Source organism: Pleurodeles waltl, chromosome 3_2 (genome assembly GCF_031143425.1).
Source record: "Pleurodeles waltl isolate 20211129_DDA chromosome 3_2, aPleWal1.hap1.20221129, whole genome shotgun sequence".
In the NCBI taxonomy this organism is placed as follows: Eukaryota; Metazoa; Chordata; class Amphibia; order Caudata; family Salamandridae; genus Pleurodeles; species Pleurodeles waltl.
In genome coordinates, this window is record NC_090441.1 from 189,211,416 (window position 1) to 189,237,266 (window position 25,851).

Here is a 25,851-nt window from a genome sequence, read left to right on the forward strand (position 1 = left end):
GAAAATTCTGCTGCAGGATTTTCTTTCTGAAAATAAAAAATAAGTAACTTTGACAGATGGCTTTATCTTGTTAACAGAGGGTTTGTCAAGCTTAAATAAACATAGATGGGAGATGATGGTTCCCACCACTGCCTTAGAAATGACAGCCGGCTTTGTGGTCATTTCTACATTTGGCGGAAGAGGATTCAGTCAGGGTGATGGAGAAATTTACTCCATCGCCATGACGAAGTAAGATCCATCCGTCAATAACATAAATGAGGCCTATAGTCTTTGTACTTTAGAAAACATTATGACCTCACTAACGGCGGCGCTCTTTAGCTGAGAAGAGCTGATGAGATCAACAGCCTGCAACTGTGGTGCCAGTCTTTCACTTCTGAGGCCTATTTACCTTTCAACAAAAAACTGATGCAACACAAGAGTTTCATCAGACACGGACATAGGTCAGGTGAGCATATGAACCAAGATGACATCTTATATTCAACATATTGATGACGGCCAGTTACCCTAGCGTCCTGCTCACTTCCATGAATTCCAGAATGCAAAGTGAAGGAGATTCACTAGTGTGTATTCTGCACCAGTTGTGCCCAACAAACCAGGCTTATCAATTCTATTCCCATCACCAGCAGTAGATGGTGGATGTTCATCTACTCTCATCACAGATGCAAGGAAAGCAAGCTACGAAGGTCATGCATTGAACATTCAGGGAGTACCCTTCGTAAATCAACTTCCAATAGCCATAAAATCAATCTCACCCTTAGAAGGGTCCTGAAACCAGTGGTCTTTGATCAATTTCTTCTTCTGGGCTTTGTAGCCTGCAATTCCTACACCAGTCAGTCTTTATGTTAGCAAAAAGCCACACCATAAACGGTGAACATGTTCTGTAAACCAAAGAAAATTAAAAGAAACCTTGTCAAGATTTCCGTGACTAGTAGACGGTTTGAAGTGTCCTTAATTCTGCTTAAGAGGCTTACTAGTGGGGTCACAACTAGCCAATGTTATACATTTAACACAATAAACCTCAAGCATAAAGGAAAAGGTCATAAAAGGCCCGTGAGCAGAACAATTTCGGATACGAATAAAGAAACACGAGCAACATACATTTTGAAGATGTCTGGATGGAATAAAAGCTGGTAAATTTGTACCAATTCCTCAAATCATACAGTCATCAGAAATACTAAACTGCTTCCAAATTTGCCTAAAATGGAAACAAAGTTGGATAATGTCAGTTTTCTACTAGATTCTGCAAGACCAATCAAGCATGATAAAGACACACTCTTAGCTGTCTGCACCAGTTATTTTGGGTTCTTCAAGGACTGAACTGGTATTTGTCATCAAAGATCTGTACGGCTAGCCTCAGTCGGTGGTATAAGAGACTTCAGATATGTATTATATGTGCAAGCATGGGTCCACATAGAGACTTCAGATATGTATTATATGTGCAAGCATGGTTCCACATAGAGACTTCAGATATGTATTATATGTGCAAGCATGGTTCCACACATTAGCACTGAATGCTCGAATACATCTTCTCACAGCCCACCAATCCTTCCAACGTATCTTTAAAATACCCTGGTATTTTATTTTGTCAAGTGTAATCTTGGTATGTTAACCCAAGATTGATGCAAAATATGAAATTTACAATATTTGAAACTGAATGGACATTCAGACCATGGGAAGAACATATCAGAGGAGGTTAGTTAGTACAATTTAGTTTAAGAACAGTGAAAATAGCAATCTATCCAATGAAACGGCATGCCCTGCTAACGGTCCTGACTACATAGGATCAGAGTTCATATCAACACAGAGACCCGTGTCCTGCTTAGCAAGCGATCCCAAGGTACATCATGTGTCCTGGCAATCCGATGAGACAGGAAGAGGGTGATATAGGGCCCGAATTAAAACTCAATGGACGGGTTACTTCGTCACAACGTTGACAGATATCCCGTCCGCCGAAATCCAAATCCCATAGAATATAATGGCATTCAGTTTTCAGAAACGGGATATCCATTTCCGTTCTGACAGAGTAACCTGTCCGCTGCGACCTAAATCAGGCCCTGATATCTTATTCAAAGAAGTCTGCAGAAGAGCACCGTCACCTTCATGGCATGCTTTTTAACAAACATTTCCACATCATGTGTGCAGTCCCGACATTTCTTCTGTCTAAAATCTACATGTGGCAAGGAATCTCCTATTCGGGTTACCAACTGAAGAAGAAGGTTATACGCGAGTCTGACAGAGCAGACACCAATGGTAGCGCCTCCCACTCGTTCTTTACTTTAACACTGACAAAAGAAGTACCGAAGTACAATAGGTACCCTCTTAAGCGACAGAAAAGAAACATTTGAGGGTGTTAGCCGTATATCAGGCTGAATCCTCTTCTAAAGAGTAGAGACTGTGTGTCAAAGTTGGGCACACAGTACCAACGCAGAAATCTCTGGAGCAACTCTAGCCCTAAAAACCCTTTGGTTTCCTCCTTTAAGCTTACTAGGCTCTGCAGCCAGGGCCAGCCTGGGTTCAAACAAATGGATACCATACATTTCAAAAACAGAACCCTTGATTAAGAAAATGGGTGGCCAAGGTAAGTCAGGAGGGCTAGGTACAAGGCATACTTTCAGGATACAGTGATTAGTGCCTTTATAATAATTGTATGCAAATTTATGCTCTGTGAATCCGCTGAAATCTGTCTTTGAGCAGGCCATCCTAGTTCCTGTTGGGCACCTCGATTCGGAGCATAAAAAGATTTCCATACACGTAGAGAGGAGATTTGAAAAATTCAATACACAGGTGCGAGGGGACAAAATCCCCACATAGTGTGAAGACCAACAGCAGTCAAAAGTTCCAACTTCAGCATAAGCGACACCAATTGGGTACGGTATGGTATAGAAATACCTTTCTCATTCGGTCAGGACTACCAATCCACAGTGAAAGCAAGACACAAATCAAGGTAGCAACCAAATGTAGGTAGAAATTAAGACAGGGAAAAAAAAAAAAACTTAAGGAATAAGTTCTACAAAGTTGGCATTGAATAAACTACAAACATACAGAACATCACCTGCCATCAGGCTGCCAGAACACTTTACAACTTTTTTTATACAAGCCACATATCCACTCCCATTCAGGTACAGAAGGCTATTGCCAGCCCGTCCTTACAAGCTATCTCAATGTTATTATTCTACTCAGTTTTGGAAGGAACTCTGGATTCCTGAGGCTCACAACAGCTAAGAAGCAATTTTTACTTTAAAATGTAGGGACAAGAAGTCACCATGCAGGTACATTTATTTCTTTTGCTGTGAATAATTTGGTCTTTACTTTTTCTTCTATTGAGAGTACAGCACACTCGTGCAAGACCACTGCTCGCAAGCTCTTACAAAGATATAAACCAGAAGTTTCTCAGGAATCAATAAAAGATTTACAAGTGAGTACTTTTTTGGTTGACAATGGCACTCGTTGTTTTCAACAGTGACTCAGAAAAGAGTTATCCGCAGACCAATTCAGGATTGGCTTTGTGTTGGTTTGGTTTTATTAGTCGCTGACTCATACGTGTCATTGTGTACCTTACGTGGCTCCTGTGGTCCTCGTGTAGCCCACTGATGAGTAACCAGAAACATTAGCAAGTTGGACTTATGGCTACATGAAGAGACATTTGACATCAGATGGAATGAGATTCTCTGAGAACACGTGGTCCAGACACAGGCGGGTCCAATACTCATGGGCGCAGTTGTAACTGGGACAGCCTCCTTAAAAACAGTCTGATTGCCAACTTATCTTGTGGGGCAAAACATTAAAGAAAGTGCTCCCTCATCCAGAGTGCAGCTTGAAACAGCTTTCTTCGATGCTTCGTAGGGTACCCTCAGAGTTAATTGTGGGATGGGCTGGTCAAGTCTGTGTAATTGGTTACTTGCGTGCAGAAACAGATACTGGTTTTACGTAAGCTTTCACCATAACAGTAATCAAATGTACAATTTTTGGTGTGATGCTCCAACAGAGCATGGTGGGGGATAGGGTAGTCCTGCAAAGGATGGTGATAAAATGATAGGAAGTCTCTTAAATGGTGTGTGATCTCCAGAATTGGCCCACGTGCACAAAATGTGTTTGATACAGTTTGAGACTGTTAATTTAGCCATACTTCTCAGTTTCCACAAATATCTATTATAGTTAGTCGGCAACAGCAGTTGCTACCCAAGGCTTGCCCTCCGGTAGCCCTGGTGTCAGGGATCACGAAGGCAGCTTCATAAACAGAAGATTAAGAAGGATCCGAAAGCCATGCTTGCCTTCTGTAGTTTTCACATCATGTTCTGCCCAAGAGCCTAAAGAGTAAATTGGAGACTTAAATGGTCAATGAGGGGATAAGTGGCCAGACCTGGATGGTTCCCAGAGAGAGTGATGCCACTTTTGCAACCTGGGCATTTGATGAATTGTCTTCCTTGAAGGCTTTTGCAGATTACTGCCAACTCTGGGTCTGGCCACTGATTTAGTTTTTCATGTCAAAAGAAGTAGATTTCTGAAAAGCGGTGTATGCAAATGTCCTTTGTATCTCTCCAGGAAGCACCAACTAATTCAGAATTTGGTTGTTCAGATAAGGGTGGGTAAAGAAGCCTCTTCTTTTAATACATGTCCCCCCATTTGTCATCATTTGCATTAGTAAACGAAACCTAAACTGAACCTTGAAATTAAAGCTATTGAACACATATAAGGAGCACTAAAATCCTTATGTTTTCAGAATGTGTTTGGAGCTGGACCTGGGCTCCAAACACTAAAAAGACACCTACGCACAAAGCATGTATCTGCCCCAAGTATGGCACTTGGTTTCGAATGATAAGACTTCAGTGCCACAGCTAAGCACTCCTAAAAATCACTGCACGACTTACACTACCATGGCTTCCAATTTGCCAATAGCAAAACGGCTATGTGGCGGGAAAGTGATAGGTTCTGCACAGGGAAGGAGTGTGTACACCAGGGCACAAGGCACCATCATCCATATAATATAAATGATTCATTCAGAGAGCAGAATGGACCACTGCATGTGCGTGACAGCACCTAGAACATGATGTGCACGAGTCCCCCCCGTCACTCCACTGGAGTTCCTAACTCCATCACAACGGGTTCTGGTACTAAAAATAGAAGGGAATACAGAAGCATACACAGAGACTTGCGATGCAAGCTTGCCCTTACCAATAAGCATCCCAAAAAGCCGCCAGGCGACCAACAAAAGATCCAAAACACTGCTCACCACTCAGTTCTTACAAAATGTTCCACTGAATTCATATCAGAAAAAAAAACACTTACCAAAAGCACAAAAAACGCTGTATTGTAACGCTCCAACCCCACCCAAGAACCCTGTTTGACATAAAAAAAGAGGCCCAATATGTCTCATTGTCCATAGAACCCCTCTAGAATCGAAAATACTTCCTTCCAGGCAGAAATCATTGGGATGCACCTTCCTTAAAACTGAGGAACAAAAACAAATGCAACAACATTAGGAATAAACTTCTCACCTTTGGCAATACCTTAAAGATGAACGACACACAAAAAGAGTGAATTACAAACTCTGATGCATTAGAGTTTTAGTGCACTTTAAAAATAAACGACAGACTAGACAGTGTGGATGTCCATCGGATGGGTTGTCGGCATCTGTGTGGTTTTTTTCCCCTCGATATGTGTCTCCTGGATGTTGGACAAAGCCTGAAATGTTGGGACACTATGAAGAACACTTTGTAGAAGATCAAGCTTAACAGTCTCCGGTTTTCACATCATTTCCTGGTTGCGGTTACATGTTTGGGTCCCCAGGCTTCACTACTGTGGTGGGTTCAACCTTTGGTTCTCTGCTTCTACCATATTGGTTGGAAGCGGCAAAGTCTTGGTAGATGAACAAACAAGACAGAATAGACAGTGGTTTCTTACTCCACCTCACTGGACAAAATATGGCTTCCTGAATTTGAAGCACTGGACATTACAAAGGTGTCCGAGATCCATCTCATCAAGCATTACAAGTTTAAGTTTCCAAGTTGCTGCAAGTTGGGTGGTACAGACTGAGGTGTCCGGTCTGCGCTGCACGGTCCCTTTTTCACATCACCCATCTTGTACTGTACTGGCCAATGAATGCTATTTTCTTTTCTGTTTTTGACTAGGTGCTTTTGGGAGGGTATTGGATTTACAATCCTGCATTTAGGGACAGCAACTGCTTTTTATTTTTATCCACAGCATGCGAATCTACAACAGATTCACAATGCAAGAAATACTTTCTGAGCCGCTACCCTCGCGAACAGGAACTAAAAATTAATTTGGCAGAACAACACTGCAAAACTATTTCCAAAAAGGGAGAGAGCAACACAGCAGTAACTAATTCACTTTAGGGTTATCTGAAGTACAGGGAGATTCCCCTAGTCTCCGGTGCATACCCTGGGCTTGTATTAGGCACTGGGCATAGTAGGCAGTGAAGGGGCAGCCCGCTGTACCAGGTCCATTCCTTGCCATCACAGCGCTGATTGTTTCCACTTCACCATGGCTCGACTACCTTCTGAAAGTTGAATCCAGCCAAGTATCTGCTACCATTCATTTAAATATGTATGGAACAGACTTAAAACTATACTGGAAATTGGTATGAAATATATATTTTTTGTTTTCCTACCTCCTAAGTACCAACATGTCTATTCAGTGGTTACATAATCTTCCACTCGCTATACTGCAGCTGTCCACCTAATCATCTTAAACACAATCTAGACATTGACAACTATTGAAATCACCAGTCCCACCAAAAGAAAGCTACCAACAACCTATCAAATAGTGTATTGTAACTCTAAAACTACTCTTTGCCCAAATATTTTATAGCAGAATCTGCTAGGAGAACTATCATGCCATTAGTTACTAGTCTATTCGCGTGACTCTGCAATCTGAAACTTTATTCAAAAGAAACCCACTTCCGGGCCAGTCTAACTTTCCCTACAAATAAGAGCCTAAACTAGACCAGATGAAGATCTTCTATGCTCTACCTATAAGAGTCATCTCCTGTCCTTTTCAATGTTGTACTATATGAAAAAAGTCCCATTTAAAGCAAATCAAATAAAAAGCAGTGGCAAAAATGCTTTGAGAAAATAAGCTGTGGCTTACGTGTATATCAATGTGAAATACAAAAATGTAGGGGCAAAATGTTCAAATTTTACCACGTGTATCCCTTGTATATAACCATTTACCTGGCATTAACAACTACTTCAACCTTTACCCTAACCCTTGTCCCACCGCTTACCGCAACCCCAAGCCAGGACACAAATCTAGGCCTTACTTTAAAAAACTAGTCTCACTACTAGACCTGATCTCACCTTAACCCAGTACCTTACTTTAAAAAAAATAGTCTCACTACTAGACCTGATCTCACCTTAACCCAGTACCGTGCCTCAGTCCTTCCCCTAACCCACACACCATCCCTTACGCTAACCCAACGCTCCTATAAGCCTAGCCCCATTCCTCAAAATTACATAACTTGTTATCCTTACTGAAACCTTTCAACAGTAACTATTACTCTTGCCCTACTCCTAACAACTAGCCAAACCTGTAGCCCTTTTTGAAGTACAAAATCCATTTGATGTACAAATACAAATGTTTCAAGGTGGCTCAACAGTTCACCTTTTTTGTTTAATGGGAGCTTCTTTCTTCAAATCCACATGCCTTACGCTGCTGCTATGATTTCTGTAATACTGGGAGCAGTGGGCCCCTACCAACTCTCTCTTTCCAAAATTTACATACAGCAGAAAAATAGTGCCTTGTGTAAACACCCTCTTACGCCTTTCATGGGAAACCCTTTTACTTACTCAAACAATTGATCCTTCCTGACCACACAGTGTCTGAAAATAAGTGTTAAAATCATTAAAACCGACTACAACGTAGCCTTCGACTCGGGCCTTTAACAGTGGAGCGGGCATTTTTTGGCCGGTATAGCCCACTACGATGGGCTGCGAGGCTATTAGAACATACCGCCCCTTGACGTCAGAATGCCCTAGTCAGAAAAATACAGGCCTTTCAGGGCTCGAGTGGGTTGAGATACCGGAGGCTCCAAAGCCTTTGTTTTACAGCTGCTGCTGTGATTGTGTAACAGCCACGCATAGGGCTATGGATGCTAGCTGTTGAACATTCACAGCAACAGCTGAAGGCAGCCCCTGGTTCCCCATGGGCCCGGCTAAACTGCTTTTTCTCATTCAGCAAAGCCAGGGAGCCCAGGAGCTGAGCAGTATTCCCCCTTCCCTACTCCTTCTGAGGCTCCAGTGACTTTCTGTGCTATTGGAGGGAGGGAGGGAGGGGGAGGGCTCTAGTGTGCCCTGCAGGACAGACTCTGCCTTTTGATTTCCCCTGTCCACTGTATATATTTTGGAAAGGCAGAGACTGGAACGTTGACAGCTGCGAGCCTATACCAGTTTATATAGGCAGCTGCTGGTCCATTGTCTTCAATGGAGCTCTCAACATTCCAATGTTCTAATCCTGAATAAGACGTAATATTTACGATCCCTCATGTGCTAACCTCCACTACCTCTCCCATGCTCAATCTATTATCTTTAAATGAGCACCTCTGTAAAGACAAACTTAAAAGTAAATTTCACAAGACCATTTCAAATGCAATTTGTATTAGCCAATCACAAGAAGTCTTACTTTTCTCAATATGGGAAAAGTAGTAAGGGTAGCTGTAAAGGAGGAAACTGAACTCTCACGGTCACACAGAAGTTGGAAATAAACCTTGAGGTTGCACAGATCATGGAACTTTACTCTTAGGTTCAACGAGGTCTGCACACTGGACCCCTTAGGCTCAAACATGCCTATAAGCTAAACGAGGTTAGCCACAAAGATCAGAGAAGAACCCATAAGTAACAGAGAGAGATCCAAGACTGAATGCTATGGGAACCATAACCTCAGCATCATACAGACATAATAACTCAAACCATAGGTCCAGACCATGACCCCAACAAGGTCCCCAAGACACTCAGAATCGCAATTCTAGTCATGTTGACCCAGAAGTTGAACTCTTAGAATCACTGAGATCAGGGTTTTGGACCCTCAGCTCCACTAACGTCTGGGACCCGAGCCCCCATGGAGCACAGCCCGGCCTTTATGTTACAGTTCCTCCTACCAGATCAACAGTTCCACACAGGCTGGTTAAAACACCCCAAAGTATTTTTCCTAGAAACTGTTTATACCTGGGGATTTACATCCTAATATCTCACTATGGTGTTGCCTTACCCTTTCAGAACCACAGACTCTGTGCAGTACACCTGAAAACCTCTCTCTGCCATGGCAGCTTTCTCCAAGAAACTCTCTGCACCCAGGCCCGCTATCTAAAACTCTCTTGACAAACCAAGTATGTGAAGCTTGGACTCTCACTCTGCCATTACAACTCCCTACCCAAGCATGCCCACCGTAGATATACACTCTGCCATAGTCTAAACATCCCAGAAGCTTTCTTTCCGACCTTCAAAACGAGCACAAACATGGTGGAAGGGACTCTCCTTTTTGTCTCCACTTATAATCTGTGTACAAGGACACGTCTGCCCTAAAACCTCTCTGCACGGGTAGCTCCATCCTAGACCCTCTCTATCATAGTCTCTTTATGTGTGCTTCTCCAAATTCTATGCTTGGGTAGCTCAATTCTCACAATGCCACTGCATCGCTGCCAATGAACCTCAATGTGGCACCACATCTTCAACCTTAGAACCTGCGACTGGACAGCTTGTTCCTAAAACCATACCCTGCCATGCCACCTCCGGCCTAGAATGTGTGTGCCTTGTTTTCTCCACCTTCTAATGTCTCTTGATCTAAATATATCCATCTTAGAATCTTCCTTAGCCATGACATTTCCTATCCTTCCAAGACCTTCCTTTTGCCATCGTAGGACCCCCTATGTTCCATGGCATTTAGCGCTGATATGCAATTAGACGAATGAGATATCCTTCAAAGAACCTCTCTGTGCCCTTGGGTCTTCCATACTATGATCTCTCTAATATCTGGGCAGCTCTCATCGAGAACCTCACTTCTGCAAAGACCTCTTCTTCTCCAGCTCCCTTAACCACAGCCATCTTAAAACTCTGTGACCAGGAGCTTCATACCTATAATTTCAGTGCTATGCAGGGGACAATCCAACTTGGGATCTCTCTGCCCTGACAACTCTAGTTTAGAATCTCGCTGTGATTGAATCTCAGCCTAGATCATAGCTAGAGTCGAGCATGTCCATCTTTCAACCAATGTAATTTAATGGAAGAGAGTTGTCCTAGACCTTAAAAAGATGCCTCAACCTTCAAACCTGTTTGTTGTGGCATTGCCATTGTAAAACCTACCTGCTGTATCATTTCAGACTCTGAACATCTTTCTACCCTGGTATTTCATCCTAAAATCCATTGGTTCCCTAGCATCTCTGTCCACGATGCTCTATACATGGCTCTTAGCTTCTTTTTCGTGAGCATCTATCCTCGTTCTTTTCTTCAATAGACCGCTATACAAAACTACCTTTCATTAATATCTCCTCCAACCGCCTAGAATGTTGAATCATGTTCCCCATAGATCCTTCTCTTACCTAGCCTGCCTGTCATGGCTTTCTGGGTAAGCTTTCCTCTAGCCCGCCTCCATCTCTGTGTTGTCCTCTCCCTGCTGCAGGGCACAGTCCAAGTGCTACAGCTCAGAGCTTGATGCACAAATCTTAGCTCTGTATTGGTGTTACACAAGGATTCGAATTTGGATTGTCTCAGGGGACACTTTATAGGGGATACATTTGCCCTTGTGTTACATTAGGAAACAAATTTCTGCATATTGCTCTCTTGGGACCACCATTCTCTCCCTTTATTTAATTTCTTGGATGGGAAGACTAGGAGTCTGCCTCCCCACCCTCTGGCACCTCTTGCTTTGGCAGCTCAGTCGGGGATGGCGTAGAGGTGGCAGTAGAGGAGGAAAAAGAAATGGGGGCGTCCGGAGATTCAATGGTGGGCATCTCCTGCTCTCTTTCTGGTCCTCCAAGCCCCAACTCTCGGTGCATTTGCTCCAACTCTGTCTGGTCTAGAAGCTCAAAGTCATCGGTATCTTCTGCATCCTCCTCTTCTACTTCTGTGCGGACCGCCTCGGCCTCTTCGCTCTCTGCCAATTCAGTATGAAGGCTAAGTTCTTCTCCAGATTTGGCAGGCAGAAACTCTGAAATGGAAGGTGCTTCGCTGGCCTCGGAGGACCTCAGCAAGGCAGACAGGGTGTTCTGAACTACTGTGGTGATGGCAGTGGTGACAATTTCCTCGCTCAGAGCCTCAATAGTCAAGTCCAGGCTGGGCAACTCTTCAGACGGTAGAGTTGCAGCTGTCTGACCCCCATTCCCATTAAAATGTGTGTTTACAAAGTGAAGTGGGGAGGTAAGCCGAAGTGTCGCTAGTTCTGAATCATCGGCAGCCTGGATTGAGTCCAGCTCATGCCTGGCCTGCTCCAATTCAGAGGGCCCACCAAAAGCATCCTCTTCACCAGATGGCCCTTGGTCTCTGGAATGATACTCCTCAACTGAGGGGAAGTCAGCCAAGTCTCTGGAGAAAGACTCTTCGGGGTCGCTGTGCAGGCTCTGACGATCAAGGTCTGAAACAGGTCAGAAATTAAAATTAAAAAAAGTCAGCAGAAAGAGAATGATTATGCTACATTAGAAAAGCAGCGCTGAGCACTTATGGAACTCCAGTGCCCTGAATAAAAACAGTGGTCATCATACACAATTAGTTCAGTGTTGTCATTACCAGCAGAGATGTAATGAACAGAGACAAAATGGAGTACGGAATCTATTAACAGGAATTCACTTTTGAGGACTCGCACGAACATCTGCAAAACCACACAGAGGGAGTTAACTCACATCCCACAGTTCTTGACTGGTCTCAACCACAGCTGCTGTAATGTCTGGAAGAGGGGAGGCCCACGTTTGTAACAAGTGGTGTAGCAGTGATTGCTCCTGACCTGTAGGTCATGTGAATTAAGCCACAAGTGAGAGTACTGGCATCTTTGAAATTGGCACAGAGATGTGGCATGGTTGGTAAGAGAATATATACTGAAGACCACGGGTTTGCAAACTTGCAGCATTGTAAAACTATGTGCAGAACATGCTGCTTTCTGGTGCCATTTTGTACCCAAGTATTGTTTCAAGTGTGCACTGAATTATTTAGGATCACACCCCAGAAAAGTACAATGCACCAGGAGAGAAAAACCCATTATATTGTTATTATAAGATAGTTTCCTTTTTAGATGTTCCCCTTTTTGAATTATACATGTTTATTTGTCAAGGTGTATATTTCAAATATAAATGCACATTTAATGACTTCATTCATTACGTGATAATTGATTACATTAGAACATATGGTCAAGCTTTTTTTCTGTCTTTTGAATTGTCTTTTCAGAGATTATTTTTAAAAATGGAAAAAGGTCTACTTATTGTCTTAAAAAAAAACCATGGTTTTACAGAAAGTATGTAAGTGAAGGGTTAAGAAAGGCTTACTACTAATTGTTTATTCTGAGAGAGAGGAGTTTCCTACCAGAGGTCCGAGGATCATACAGAGTAGTAATTGCCGTTCCTTGCTGAAGGCTACAGGGGAGGTGCATTCAGCCTTCACTCAGCTTATCTATAGTTTTTGAGACACAAACCCTGCTCTTCTTTGCTGAACATTGGTTCGATTGTTCAGTAAAGATATATGGGTTTAAACCATCTATGAAACTCAAAATAGGCCTTTTTTGGTGCTATGTTTAGCTTGGTTGGTCTAGAAACAGAAGGGGTTGAAATCATCAAATAAAGAAGCTTTTATGATGTCATTATACAATTGTATTCATTTTTATATTAGTTACTATTCATATTATGTGCACTAGAATAGGATTTTGATTTCAGTAAATCTTGAAAATATTTTCTTTGTTTCCTAAAGGTTTGAGTGTGTATCTATGATGAACAAAGGCTTAGGTTCCACTAACTATCCTTTTGAAATTTCACCAGACTGATCGTTACCTAGAACGCATCTCCCTAAATGAATACTCAGGGGTGGTGGAAGTCCATTGGGTTTTCGGTCTCAGGCTGCACACTGACTAAGTCCTCAGTGACAGAGGGTCTAGAAAACCCATTTATGGGCCACGCTCTGGAAAGAAGTCACAAAAAATGTATCAACATCACAAGTACTTTCCACATTCAAATAGCTACCTGTGTACATATGCATGTAAATGTTCTGAAAGAAATGCATGTATTTTCTGTGCTACTTTCCAGGTAGTGGGGAGGCCGGAGAGTCTAGAGTGAGTCCTCAAGATTACATGAGGCACAATAATTGTCATAGGCAACTGTTTCCGTCTCCCCTAATGCCCTAAAGATCAGAGAGTATCATAGGATGAAGTAAATGAAGTCATTACAATTATCTGGCAAACACAAGTTTAAATCCTGGCCTGCATAAAGTGTGGACTATGTAGCTGCCCTACTTTTCATCTGAATGGATGTTTCCCAAAAATCAAATGTATCAAATGTTATGAATGGAATGTAATTTACACAGGATGTCCCTCAAAGTGTTAGTTTTGCTTTTGCATAACAAACTTGGAAATATCAAAGAATCCATTGAGCATTTCCCACCTTTGCCCTGAAGTGACTGTGCAAAGCAACAAAGATGTTTAGTTATCCTGTAGGTGCAGTACAGTCAATGTAGCACAACAGCTATTCTTACATTAAGAGTACATAAAGAATGTTATGTACAGTTTTATGTACTCTGTGAAAAAAAAAACTGACAACTGGTTAATATAAAAAGGACTCACCACCTTTGGTAGAAAACATAGGTGAGTAGACGGGCTGCCATATCCTTGTATTCTTCAAGTTTGGTTCTTCTACTGACAAAGCTTGTAACTCACTAACTCCTTGCAATGATTCTATCTATACATAGAACACCAACTTTAGTAGTGAGTGGGGAATACAGTGGCTTAAAAGTTTATCGCATCAACTATGTCAATGTTTAGGCCTCAATTAGGTGCCAGAAGCATGCTTGGTGCAATAACCCTTTTCATAATTGAGTGACCCCTTCCACAGGCATTCTAAACCGTGGATGCACATTGTCTGTTTTGCAAATAAGCTGCACCCATGACCAAATGTAGCCTTAAGCAGGTGCAGGCCAAGTCTGATTTCTGTAAGGAGAATAAATATTTAATGGTACCTTCTACAGGTGCCTGTAGTGTACAGATAGGAGTGTTGATGCCATTGCTAACAAAGAGTTTCCATTTCACTGCATCACATGCTCGGGTAGCTGGGGACGTGGCCTAAATAAGGTTCTTCATTCAGTCCTCAAGGTCCTGGAAATAGCCAAACTCAAACAATGGGAGACACAAAACCAAATTGCAGGACTGTAGATTTGAATATAAGAGTTCTACTCTTTGTTGGCTTAGGAGGTCTGACTGGTGAGGCAACTTCGAGAGTTGATGTGCTAACGTCTCAACTTGGGAGAATGGATGCACTTCGATCTCAACTTGGCAAAAAAAGATGCACAATAATCTCAACTTACTTTGGAAAAGATATGTTTTTACAATAGCACCTTGAGGGAAAGGGTGTATTGACAATCACAACTTGGAACAATGGATGTATTTACATCTGAAATGGAAAGAATTGATGTACTGACACCTCAACTTGGAAAATTAATGTGTGGATATTTCAAAAGAAGTGAGAACCATGAAAGATGTGCTCATCTTGAATCATCGAGGATCACGGACACGGATGTATGAACCAGCTTCCTTACAACTGAAGGGAGTGGAAGCAGCAAAGGTTCTCTCTTTAAGTGCAAATATCTGAACTTCTACCTTCCTTTAGAGATCAAACAATGTCATGGGTAAGAATTATTTGATGAATATGGATAGGGCAAGAAAGTAAAAAAGAACAACAAAAAAAAAAATCCAGAAAACTCAGCAGGACCCTTAAACTCTTAACAAAGGTACCACAATGGTGGTTCTAGAAAACGTACCTTTTGAACTTTATCTCAAACATAGGTGGGAGGTGAAGAGAGACGCTGATTCGAGTCAAGCAGCCACTCGTTGAGGTCCTCTGTCCCTGAACTCAGATTTCCTTGGAATGTAGCTCTTGTGCAGTGCTGAGGCTTTCTAAATGGTTGACTCTGCTCCTGCTGCAGGTATGTTTTGTGCATTTGAAAGACCTGTCCTTATCCTGTCGCTAGCATACAAATTTGTGATTCTTGTAACTTGGTCCCAGTTATAATCAGTCCGGGGAATTTGCCATCCTTGCATCAATGTCTTCTTCCAAGCAGATTTCAGCTAAGCTGAATCTAATGTGCAGCACATTTCTGAACTGGAAATAGTTTTCCCCTCTTGCATCATTAACTGTGCAGTTTTGATTTGGCTCTCGAATATGCTGAAAAAGCACCTCCACAATCTTCCACCGATTGATGTCATAACTAAAAAGTGCTTGTGATTGGGCAATGCACCTACTCATTGCAACTCCCACTGCTTCTCGCTTTCCATCAGCATCAATCCTCTTTGCTCTCCAGTCAGGACGAGGACCTCCCCAGTTCCATGCCTGGCAGCATGCACTAGGATGGAATATGGAGGACAAGCCCCCTTCTTAGATAGGAATGTGAGGGCCAGCTTCGAGTTGCCACAGTACCTTATGAGTTATTGCTTAGCTTTGAGGGGCTCGTTCAAACGTTCCTGTGATTTCAGACACGTTTTTAACATACGGAGATTGATATTCTTCTAAATTAAAAATGACCATCCCTTCCCACATTTCAGTGAATACCCCATGACTGAGGCCGCTCTCTGGCTAACAGAATAAAAGGATCAGATTTCACCTGGTGGGAATGTCTTCACAGGATTGGTACCTAAAACTACCCTCATCCAAAGAACCAGCATAGTTGTTCCAGGCATCACCCTGTCCCTCCTTCGCTGATGTTGTTCTTCCTGGTCATCTGTGTGTAGAAACTGCTGGTGGCGTTGTTGTGGGAATTACCATGTCTCTATCCAGTACTGCATCTTTCATTCTGTTTGGGTTTTAACAGGGTTTGAGCTCTTCCGAGATGGCTTCCTCAAATATAGGTTTCCTGTTCTTCCTCAATGGTGTACAGGAGTATTTGACAGTCTTTCTTGAGACTTGTCTCCACAGTTGGCTGTGACCGGGCCTGTGTGAATTCTGCATTGCTGCATATTGTGTTTCTGCCTTGATGGTCTGTTTCTTCTATAGCAGCACTTGTCTAATTTCTCGAACCTTTAGTTGTTGACCTTCTTCTGATGAGGCAGGTTGGAAGGTTTCGGAATTTTGATAGGAGGTTTTGGTATCCCTTATCAAAGGCCGAAGTGCTTCTTGATTTTAAGTATTTTTTTGGAGGCCTAAGAGCCTCTTGCAGTTGAGCATCCTTGCAGGTTTGAACTTCTGTTGGGGTTGAGCTTCTATCATGAAACGGGCTTCCTGCCAAACCGTGCTCTTACCCTTAAAACATGTGGGCCTAATTCACAATTGGCATACATTAACTTACTTACATGTCCCTAGTACAGTGTTTCTTAAACTTTTTCGACCTGTGGCTCCCTTGACCTACTGGCCGTGGCTCCCCATTAAGTTACTTTTTTTTCACGGATGGGGGGATGTAAGCACGGCCTCTGGAGTACTTCCATTTTTTTCACTGGAAATAATACTAAGTACTCGATTTGCTAAGTCACGTCTACAAAAAAAAACGTAACACCTTGAAATTCATGGTACCGAAGAGATAAGTGAAAGAGGTAGGGATGATCTGATGAGAAGAGCACCCCCATTCTCACGAGTAGATGGAGCGATCTCCTCTCCTACAGCCACTTGACATATATCTGATGGATATTTGTCAGGTTTTGTTCATCGTGAGGTAACTTCATATATTACACAATAATGTTTGCCATACCATACATGCCAACCTTGTAGGACTGAAAGTGGTAACTTTTAAGAACAAAAGCGGGTAAATGTATTTTTCTCATCAACATATATTTAAGGTGATGCATTTTCAGACGGGAGACAGCTAAAATAAAGTTAATTTTGCTTTTAAATTCGGGAGTTTTTCGTCTAAATCGGGTTGGCATGTATGCCACAAATATTATTTTTGTTATCTTTGGTTCAGTGGCTTGCAAATGTCTCAATAGTTTAAACGTGGAAAATTATAACCTGAGAAACAGAGAGCAGATTCTAAAAAAACTAAAACAAAAAAAAAAAAAAACATATTTAAAAGGCACCTCGTTAATTGTCCACAGAATGATTATGATTATTAAAATCAAAAGGATCTCAGTCAGAGCCCCATAAGAGGATGCATTAGTGCAGTACGTGCAGCTGGTGCACAGGAATCCTAGGCAGACTGTACCCCAATCATGGTTATTTTTAATAACCACGGAGGAGGAAAAGGGGTCCCATTGTCTTGTTCGCATTAGGGCCAATGACACCTTTGATACGCCACTGCTTTTATTTAAATTTACATTGATTGAGCTAGTGTACCGAATTGGCAGCCCAGAAAAGTACAGCTCAGCAGGACGATGCGCGTCAGTGCATGACCACTAGAGGGCACTGCAGGATTTACTAAATAGGTGACGGTTCTTATATCCACCACAAACTAGTTTTCATTATTTAGGTCCGAATCATAAAATGGAAAATCAACGGAATGCAGATTAAACGATTCGGTTTTAATGCGCGAAATCGAGCGAACCTTCCTTACTGACTATTCCCCTTGCTGGCTGCTGATACTGATCTTCCACTGATAAGTATATATTTTTTTTATGTCATTTAACTCAATGTAGAGAACGCCCACAGCGGAGATCGACGTATGTATGTATTGGTTCCCAAAGTGTGTGCGGCGCCCCTGGCTAGTTTTGATGCCGAACGAGGAAGCCGCGGCGCACAGATTGGGAACTACTGCCCTAGTAGATGATAGCAGGGATACGTAGGTCCTGTAAGTTAAGTATCCCTCATAGACTGCGGCGAAGATTGTGCCACCACTAGACAAAGCATGATTCCCAGTCTGCTATGCAGAATGGCAGACCGGTTTTTACATTGCTATTTTGACTTTGCTATTTAAACCAATGATTAAAGTCCAAACCTCCCTTTTTAGGTTGAGCATAGCAGCGTGCAAGAGCTGCTTTTCTGACGTGTTAGTATGTATCTGGGCTTTAAACCACACCCACCGCATGCCCATCGCTATCACTCGTTCATGGGCTTGCCTTTCAAAAATCCTTGATTATCATTGGTAAATGCTTTACGTTTGTCCCTCCTTGGGGCGGTTTTCTTACCGCCTTGGCCATCCACCCTGTTACATGGATAATTGCTCGCTGGGCAATATGTTTGACTGTGAGCAAACTTTTTTCCTTTTGTGTCTCTCCGTGCTCATGGCGGTTGTGGTGCTTTGAATCAGCTCACTTATGTCAAATATTTTACTTTTTATTTTCAGTTTGTGTGGCAATAAAAGTCCGGTCAGGAATTTACAACGCTAACAGCTCTAACTCAAGCAAACGCGAGACCCATTGAATTGCAAATGCTTGTTGATATTTATAAGACACTACTAAGGTAGTTATACAGACCCCTAAAGGCAGGGGGCATTATATTAAAAAGATGGACACATGTTTTTATATTAACTTCACATGTCCTGACAGTAAATACCTCATATTTTCGTTTTAATTTAGAAAGGTTAGTAGACCCACTGGGGAGAATGGAGTTCCATGCAGAACCCTCAAAAGTGGTAACTTCCAAACGGGACCACCAAATATGGTACTTAACCTCTTAGCTGCTGGGCCTTCCCCCCCCCCCCCCCCCCCCCGAGACCTTTTTTGGCTATTTGGGGTAGTTCGCGCTTAGGCTTAGGCCTTCATAACTTTTTGTCCACATAAGCTATCCATGCCAAATTTGCGTCCTTTTTTTCCAACATCCTAGGGATTCTATCGGTACCCAGAGTTTGTGGTTTCCCCTGGAGGAGACCAAGAAATTAGCCAAAATACAGTGAACATTTCGTTTTTTCCATAAAAATGGGAAAAAAGGGCTGCCGAAGAAGGCTTGTGGTTTTTTCCCTGAAAATGCCATCAACAAAGGGTTTCTGGTGCTGAAATCACCATCTTCCCACCTTTCAGGAACGGGCAGACTTGAATCAGAAAACCACATTTTTCAACACAAATTTGGCATTTTACTGGGACATACCCCATTTTTACTATTTTTGGTGCTTTCAGCCTCCTTCCAGTTAGTGGCAGGAATGGGTGTGAAACCAATGCTGGATCCCGGAAAGCTAAACATTTCTGAAAACTAGACAAAATTCTGAATTCAGCAAGGGGTCATTTGTGTAGATCCTACAAGGTTTTCCTACAGAAAATAACAGCTGAAATAAAAGAAATATTGAAATTGAGCTGAAAACAACAGCCATTTTTCTTTATGTTTTACTCTGTAACTTTTTCCTGAAATGTCAGATTTCTGAAAGCAATATATACCGTTTTGTCTGCTGGACTCTTCTGGTTGCGGGGATATAAAGGGCTTGTAAGTTCATCAAGAACCCTAGGTACCCAGAGCCAATAAATGAGCTGCACCCTGCAGTTGGTTTTCATTCTATACTGGGTATACAGCAAATCATTTGCTGAAATATGAAGAGTGAAAAATAGGTATCAAGAAAACCTTTGCATTTCCAAAATGGGCTCAAGATAAGGTTTTGAGGAGCAGTGGTTATTTGCACATCTCTGAATTCCGGGGTGCCCATACTAGCATGTGAATTGCAGGGCATTTCTCAAATAGACGTCTTTTTTACACACTCTCTTATATTTGGAAGGAAAAAATGTAGAGAAAGATAAGGGGCAATAACACTTGTTTTGCTATTCTATGTTCCCCCAAGTCTCCCGATAAAAATGATACCTCACTTGTGTGGGTAGGCCTAGCGCCCGCGACAGGAAATGCCCCAAAACACAACGTGGACATATCACATTTTTTTGACAGAAAACAGAGCTGTTTTTTGCAAAGTGCCTAGCTGTGGATTGTGACCTCTAGCTCAGCCGGCACATGGGAAACCTACCAAACCTGTGCATTTTTGGAAACTATAGACCTAGGGGAATCCAAGATGGGGTGACTTGTGGGGCTCTGACCAGGTTCTGTTACCCAGAATCCTTTGCAAACCTCAAAACGTGGATAAATAAACACGTTCTCCTCACATTTCAGTGACAGAATGTTCTGAAATCTGAGAGGAGCCACAAATTTCCTTCCACCCAGCGTTCCCCCAAGTCTCCCGATAAAAATGATACCTCACTTGTGTGGGTAGGCCTAGCGCCCGCGACAGGAAATGCCCCAAAACACCACGTGGACACATCCCATTTTTTGACAGAAAACACAGCTGTTTTTTTTCAAAGTGCCTACCTGTAGATTTTGGCCTCTAGCTCAGCCGGCACATAGGGAAACCTACCAAACCTGTGCATTTTTGAAAACTAGAGACCTAGGGGAATCCAAGATGGGGTGACTTGTGGGGCTCTGACCAGGTTCTGTTACCCAGAATCCTTTGCAAACCTCAAAACGTGGCTAAAAAAAAACACGTTTTCCTCACATTTCAGGGACAGAAAGTTCTGGAATCTGTGAGGAGCCACAAATTTCCTTCCACCCAGCGTTCCCCCAAGTCTCCCGATAAAAATGATACCTCACTTGTGTGGGTAGGCCTAGCGCCCGCGACAGGAAATGCCCCAAAACACAAAGTGGACATATCACATTTTTTCATAGAAAACAGTGCCTACCTGTGGATTTTGGCCTCTAGCTTAGCCGGCACCTGGGGAAACCTAGCAAACCAGCGCATTTGTGAAAACTAGAAACCCAAGGGAATCCAAGATGGGGTGACTTGTGGGGCTCTGACCAGGTTCTGTTACCCAGAATCCTTTGCAAACCTCAAAATTTGGCCAAAAAAAAAAAACACTTTTTCCTCTCATTTCGGTGACAGAAAGTTCTGGAATCTCAGAGGAGCCACAAATTTCCTTCCACCCAGCATTCCCCCAAGTCTCCCGATAAAAACTGTACCTCACTTGTGTGGGTAGGCCTGGTGCCCGCGACAGGAATAGATCACACAACGGTCAATGTTGGTCCTTACATGAGGCAGCTGTTGACCCTGGGGTGATCCATTCCTGACGCAGGCACTAGGTGTAGGCACTCAAGTGGGGTAGTGTTTTTATCAGGACAGGTGAGGAGTCACTGGGTGGTAGGAATTTTGTGGATCACAGCATATTCCTGTAGTTTGTGTGACAGAAATGCGAGAAAATTAGAGTTTTTATTCAACATTTCAGCTTTGCAGGGTATTCTGGGTAAGAAAACTTTGGGGAATCCACACACGTCACACCTCTGTGCACTCCCCCGAATATCTAGTTTCCAGAAATGTTTGGGTTTAGTGTGTTTCTCTATTTGGCAGCCGAACCCAGGACCAAAAACACAGGTGCCTGCCTTACAAAACCAGTTTGTTTTGCCACAGATAATTTTGATGTCTCCACAATACGATTTGGGCAGTGGAATTTGGGGCTGAACTAAATTGGGGAGCTCCCAAGAGAGCACTCTCTCTCTCTCTGCTTGCCGCCGCATTCACCTGCTCTCTGGGTTGGGCTAACCCACTATTACCCAGTTGCACAGACTGTGCTTGCGAAGGGACAGCAGGACTGTCCTCATCACCTCCCTCATAATGTACTGGAAGAGGAGTTATCGAATGGGACTCCTCCGACTGAAAAATCACTCCCAGAGTCTGCGCCATTGTCCTATCCCTCAGATGCGGTCTCAGTATCTGATGTCTCAGTCTCTGATCCTATGTCAGAGCTGTCCTCTATAACCCGAGTGCCGGCAGCAGTCATCCATCAAGATGCCATCTCTGCTATTGGCTACACTGTTGCTCTAGAACACTAGCCTACGTAGACAGTCACAAAATTTATGGTGTGTGTGAGATACGTGCAACAGTAGAGGCCACCTTACCTGCGCTTCTTCCCTCAATCAGCACGTTCTTTCAAGACACTCAAAAAAACACCTTGTCACATACCATTCGTCACAGTCTTTAGCACCTCCTGCGCCCAGTCCAACAATCATTATTGGTGCTCCCACTCCCATGTTCTCCTCCTCGGATTCCCTCATTACCACCCAGCAAAAGTGCCCTTCATCTCTCCATAGCCGCCCTCCACCCGCACATACATTTCATTGGTATTATAGCGCAGGTAATGGCTGACTTTACTAATGTACTCAGCTATTTACATAAAATACAGATTTGCTCTTTGCAGTAGGCATATAAACCTTCTGCGCTTCTTTATGGCACTAAAACTGCCACTAGACAAGTCTGACCCTTCTGTAGCAGAAACATAGTCACAATTCTTACTTGAGTTTTGTATTGCTGCCTAAAAGCTACAGTTGAAAAGCGTCAGTTGAAGTATGTGCATTGCTTTGAAGACGCAAGCTGCAACTGCAAGACAACTGGCGGCAAATATATATATCACTTTTATATGTGGGTCTGGTTTTCCTGGGGGCCGATCGCAGCCCCCAGGGAAACCACACACATATTGACAAAAGTGATATATATATATATATATATAGAGATAGATCTATGTATATATATATATATATATATATATATATATATATATATATATATATATATATATATCTACATAGATATATATATAGATAGATCTATATATATATACATAGATCTATCTATAGATATATCTATCTAAAAACAAACAGTTGCAAGCAACTTCACCACCGCACTCCAGGAGGGAATTATTTCTTTTTATTGCAGTCAGGATTAAATCACCATCCTTCACCACTGACGCGTTTCGACCTACTGGTCTTGATCACAGTATAGATATATATAGATATATATATATATATATATATATATTTTTTTTTAGTTGTTGTATGGTTTCCTTGGGGGACAAAATGCCCCCCCCCCCCTCCCGGGGGCACCTACCTTTTAAAAAAAATATATATATATGCCCCAGTGGTAAATCCCTGGCGTCTAGTGGTGTTTCCTGGCCCCCGATCGCAGCACAGCCAGGAAACACTTTCAGGAAGGCCTCGTAAGAAAGGGGAGACTCTCCCCTTTCTTACGAGGCCTTCCCGAACGTGGGGAAGGCCGTTTTCCCCATCCGCTTCCTGCTCCGATGGGGAAATCAACTTTGTAACGTCAGCGTGCCTTGCGGCGCGCTGGCGTCACAAAGGGGCGGGAGGGGGGCGGGGGGAGACACGGAAGCTTCCGTGTCTCCCTGGGATATAAAAAAAAAATAATAATCCTGCGATGCGATGCACCCGAGGATTTATTAACCCCCTCCCTGGTATAGGCCACTGGTCGTGACCCGCACCAAGGAGGTAGTGCGGGTGTCGGCCAGTGGCCGACACACGCAGTGAAGGGGTTAAAGGTAGCAAACAAAGCGTTGCATTAAACCCAACTTGTTTCTCAAGTCGAATTTAATGTGACTTTTATACAAATATCAACATTAGAAAGTTGCCACTTTGTTGCCTTAGGTTTCTAGCAGCCGTTTGCACACAAGCTGGTGTCCGAGACGGCCTTCTGCCCTCCTAGGGAGGGGAGTAAACAACACTCAGGAAGAGATAGAAAAGGACCTGCCAAGGGAAGAGATGTGACCCTCTCCTGGCAGGGAGGCCAGAGTGGGTGCGAGACCAAAAGACGAGCTTCAAAGCAGAAGCCGCCTCTGAAGGCCAAATGGTAATCACACATGGAAAGGGCTGCTCTTTTGTTTTGGCAGACAGGCTGGCATCTTGGGCAGAGAAGCCATTCTCAAACCGTTTTTTTCAAAGGGAGTGTAGCCCCCACGTAGCCACACCTCTGGGGTGGGCTAAGGAGCTCCACACACCAACAAAAGGGTTCTGCCATGTTGGGATGGGAAATAATAGTGCATTTTTGGCCAACAGGATGCCACACATTGCAGGATGTCGCCATCCGTCGGGGGTAACCTGGTCTAGCCTACAGGCTAGTCAGTCATCACAACCCCCTGGGCTCGAAGTAGGCACAAAAGTGGCAAACGTCAAATCACATCTGAACTGGATGCTGTTTGGTCGACACAGCAAAGAGAGGCTGCTCCAAATGCTGAAGGATACCTGCTGGTTCTTGGGCTAGTAAAGAAAGGACGGTGCCTGTGGCGTCCAGCTCACTGAAACACGTGGGCCAGAGGGCCATACAAGTGAGACGCCTGCACCCTTCAGAGCCCAGCGCTAAGAAGCTTGACCCCTGCTGGATGCTGAGGTGCAGCCTGAGACCAAGTCCTGACCCTCAAAAGTTCCACCGAGTCGGTTAGACCTAGGAGAGTCGCCAGAGTGGTCACCCAACACAGAAGTCAATGCAAGGTCAAGGGGACCAGTGGTTTTGTGGAAGAGGAACCCAGTAGGCCAGTGGAACTGGTTTTGTGTTGGACTTCACCCAGACTTCAAGGGACATCGACCGCTGAGGCCAAAGTCACCGCTCTATGTTTGTGGACCAGGGGGTAGCCACAGAAAGAACCCCCAACACCGGCTCAGCATCCTTCATCCCTTGCATCAGGACCACTCCATTGACTTCTATCGTGGTTCACCGGTAGAACCTGGAATGGGACTGGAGTCTGCTTGAACCATCAGGTTACTTTATCTGGAAGTGACTGGTTCCTGTGACTGGCTCTGTATTGGAGTTGGACCCCACAAGAGTTCCCCTTATAGCTAACGCTAAACGGCGAGTCGCAATAAATTAAGATTTATTACATTTAGTGAAAAACACTGATTTGTTCCTTTAAAAATCCACATCTCCGGAACCCTCAAGTGGATTTTTGTCATTGAGGTGCCACATAAAGATGAAAATAGAAACCATTTTTTAACATTGGTGCTGGTTTTTTTTGTGTTGCAGTTTCTTCTTATTCAACTGTTTTGGTGCCTCTTAATGCGTTACACTTCTTCTTTTGGTAAAGTCTGACTTGTCTGAGCCACAGATACCCAGGGTGGAGCTAAGGTGTCACAAACAAACCTGACTGGACCAGACACGGAACTGTGACCTCATAACACAGTGAGGTCACTCAACCACATCATATAATACACCAGTCCTCACATTAGTACCCAGCGGTGGGAGCCAGCCTGTTTCGCAGTACCACAGTTAGTAGTTTAGAAAACTTAGAAATATACCATTTCGATATCTAGCAATAAGTATCCATGAATACCAATCGGATTTGCTTTACTATATAATAAATCACTTTCTTCACGAGTCATCGTTGGACATCCAAAACAGAAACGAAGACTTCGTACTAGAACAAGCTGCAGTATTCCAACCCCAACACTGGACGGCAGAGCAGAATCTAGAACGGAAGCTACAAACCTTATTGTCTGCGAAATACAGTGCATGCACAGAACATGTCTTGGGTTTCTCAAACATTCGCCAAAGAGGCATTTGTGCACAATAGTCCATTTCCTAACAAACACACAAGCACTATTAGTAATCAGCACTGACCGACAGAGGCAGTAAGTGAATTTAGCATGCATTCTGCTAATGTTCAAACTAGCTGTTATTAATGATAGCATAATCACAACACAAGTTCAGGGGAGCATGGCCAAGATGGTGGCCGGGGTGGACGGCAATGAAGAGCTCGTACCCTTTGCCCGTCCGACAGCATCCTGGAGATCAGCAACCCCACTGCAGAGAGCTGGATGGGGGCACCATGGAGGTTTTGACGATGACGGCGAGGACCGGGACGTGGCGGTGAAGGGGCAGCCCTGCCTAGTGTCCTGCATCTCGTGTTGGAATAACGCTTATTCAGTTATTTTCCTGCATTACTGCAATGCCTGAGATTGTCACACTAAAGAACTGTGTCCTGAAGTGAGGTAAAACCTTTATCTAGTTTCTCACTTGGCTAGGTGAGCTCTGAGTAGTGTTTATCAAGGGCCACAAG

The 25,851-nt window shown here is 43.4% G+C and overlaps 1 protein-coding gene across 2 annotated transcripts in view; it reads right to left on the reverse strand.

Moving 5' to 3' along the window:
* Positions 1-5,287: 5,287 nt before the first annotated feature.
* RETREG2 (reticulophagy regulator family member 2) overlaps positions 5,288-25,851 on the reverse strand; it is a 112,307-nt gene continuing 91,743 nt past the window's right edge. For both annotated transcript variants that reach the window (XM_069227148.1, XM_069227147.1), the window contains exon 9: positions 5,288-11,580. In XM_069227148.1, the coding sequence (XP_069083249.1) occupies positions 10,838-11,580 (743 nt within the window). In that variant the 3' untranslated portion in view covers positions 5,288-10,837. The remainder of the gene's footprint in view (positions 11,581-25,851) is intronic.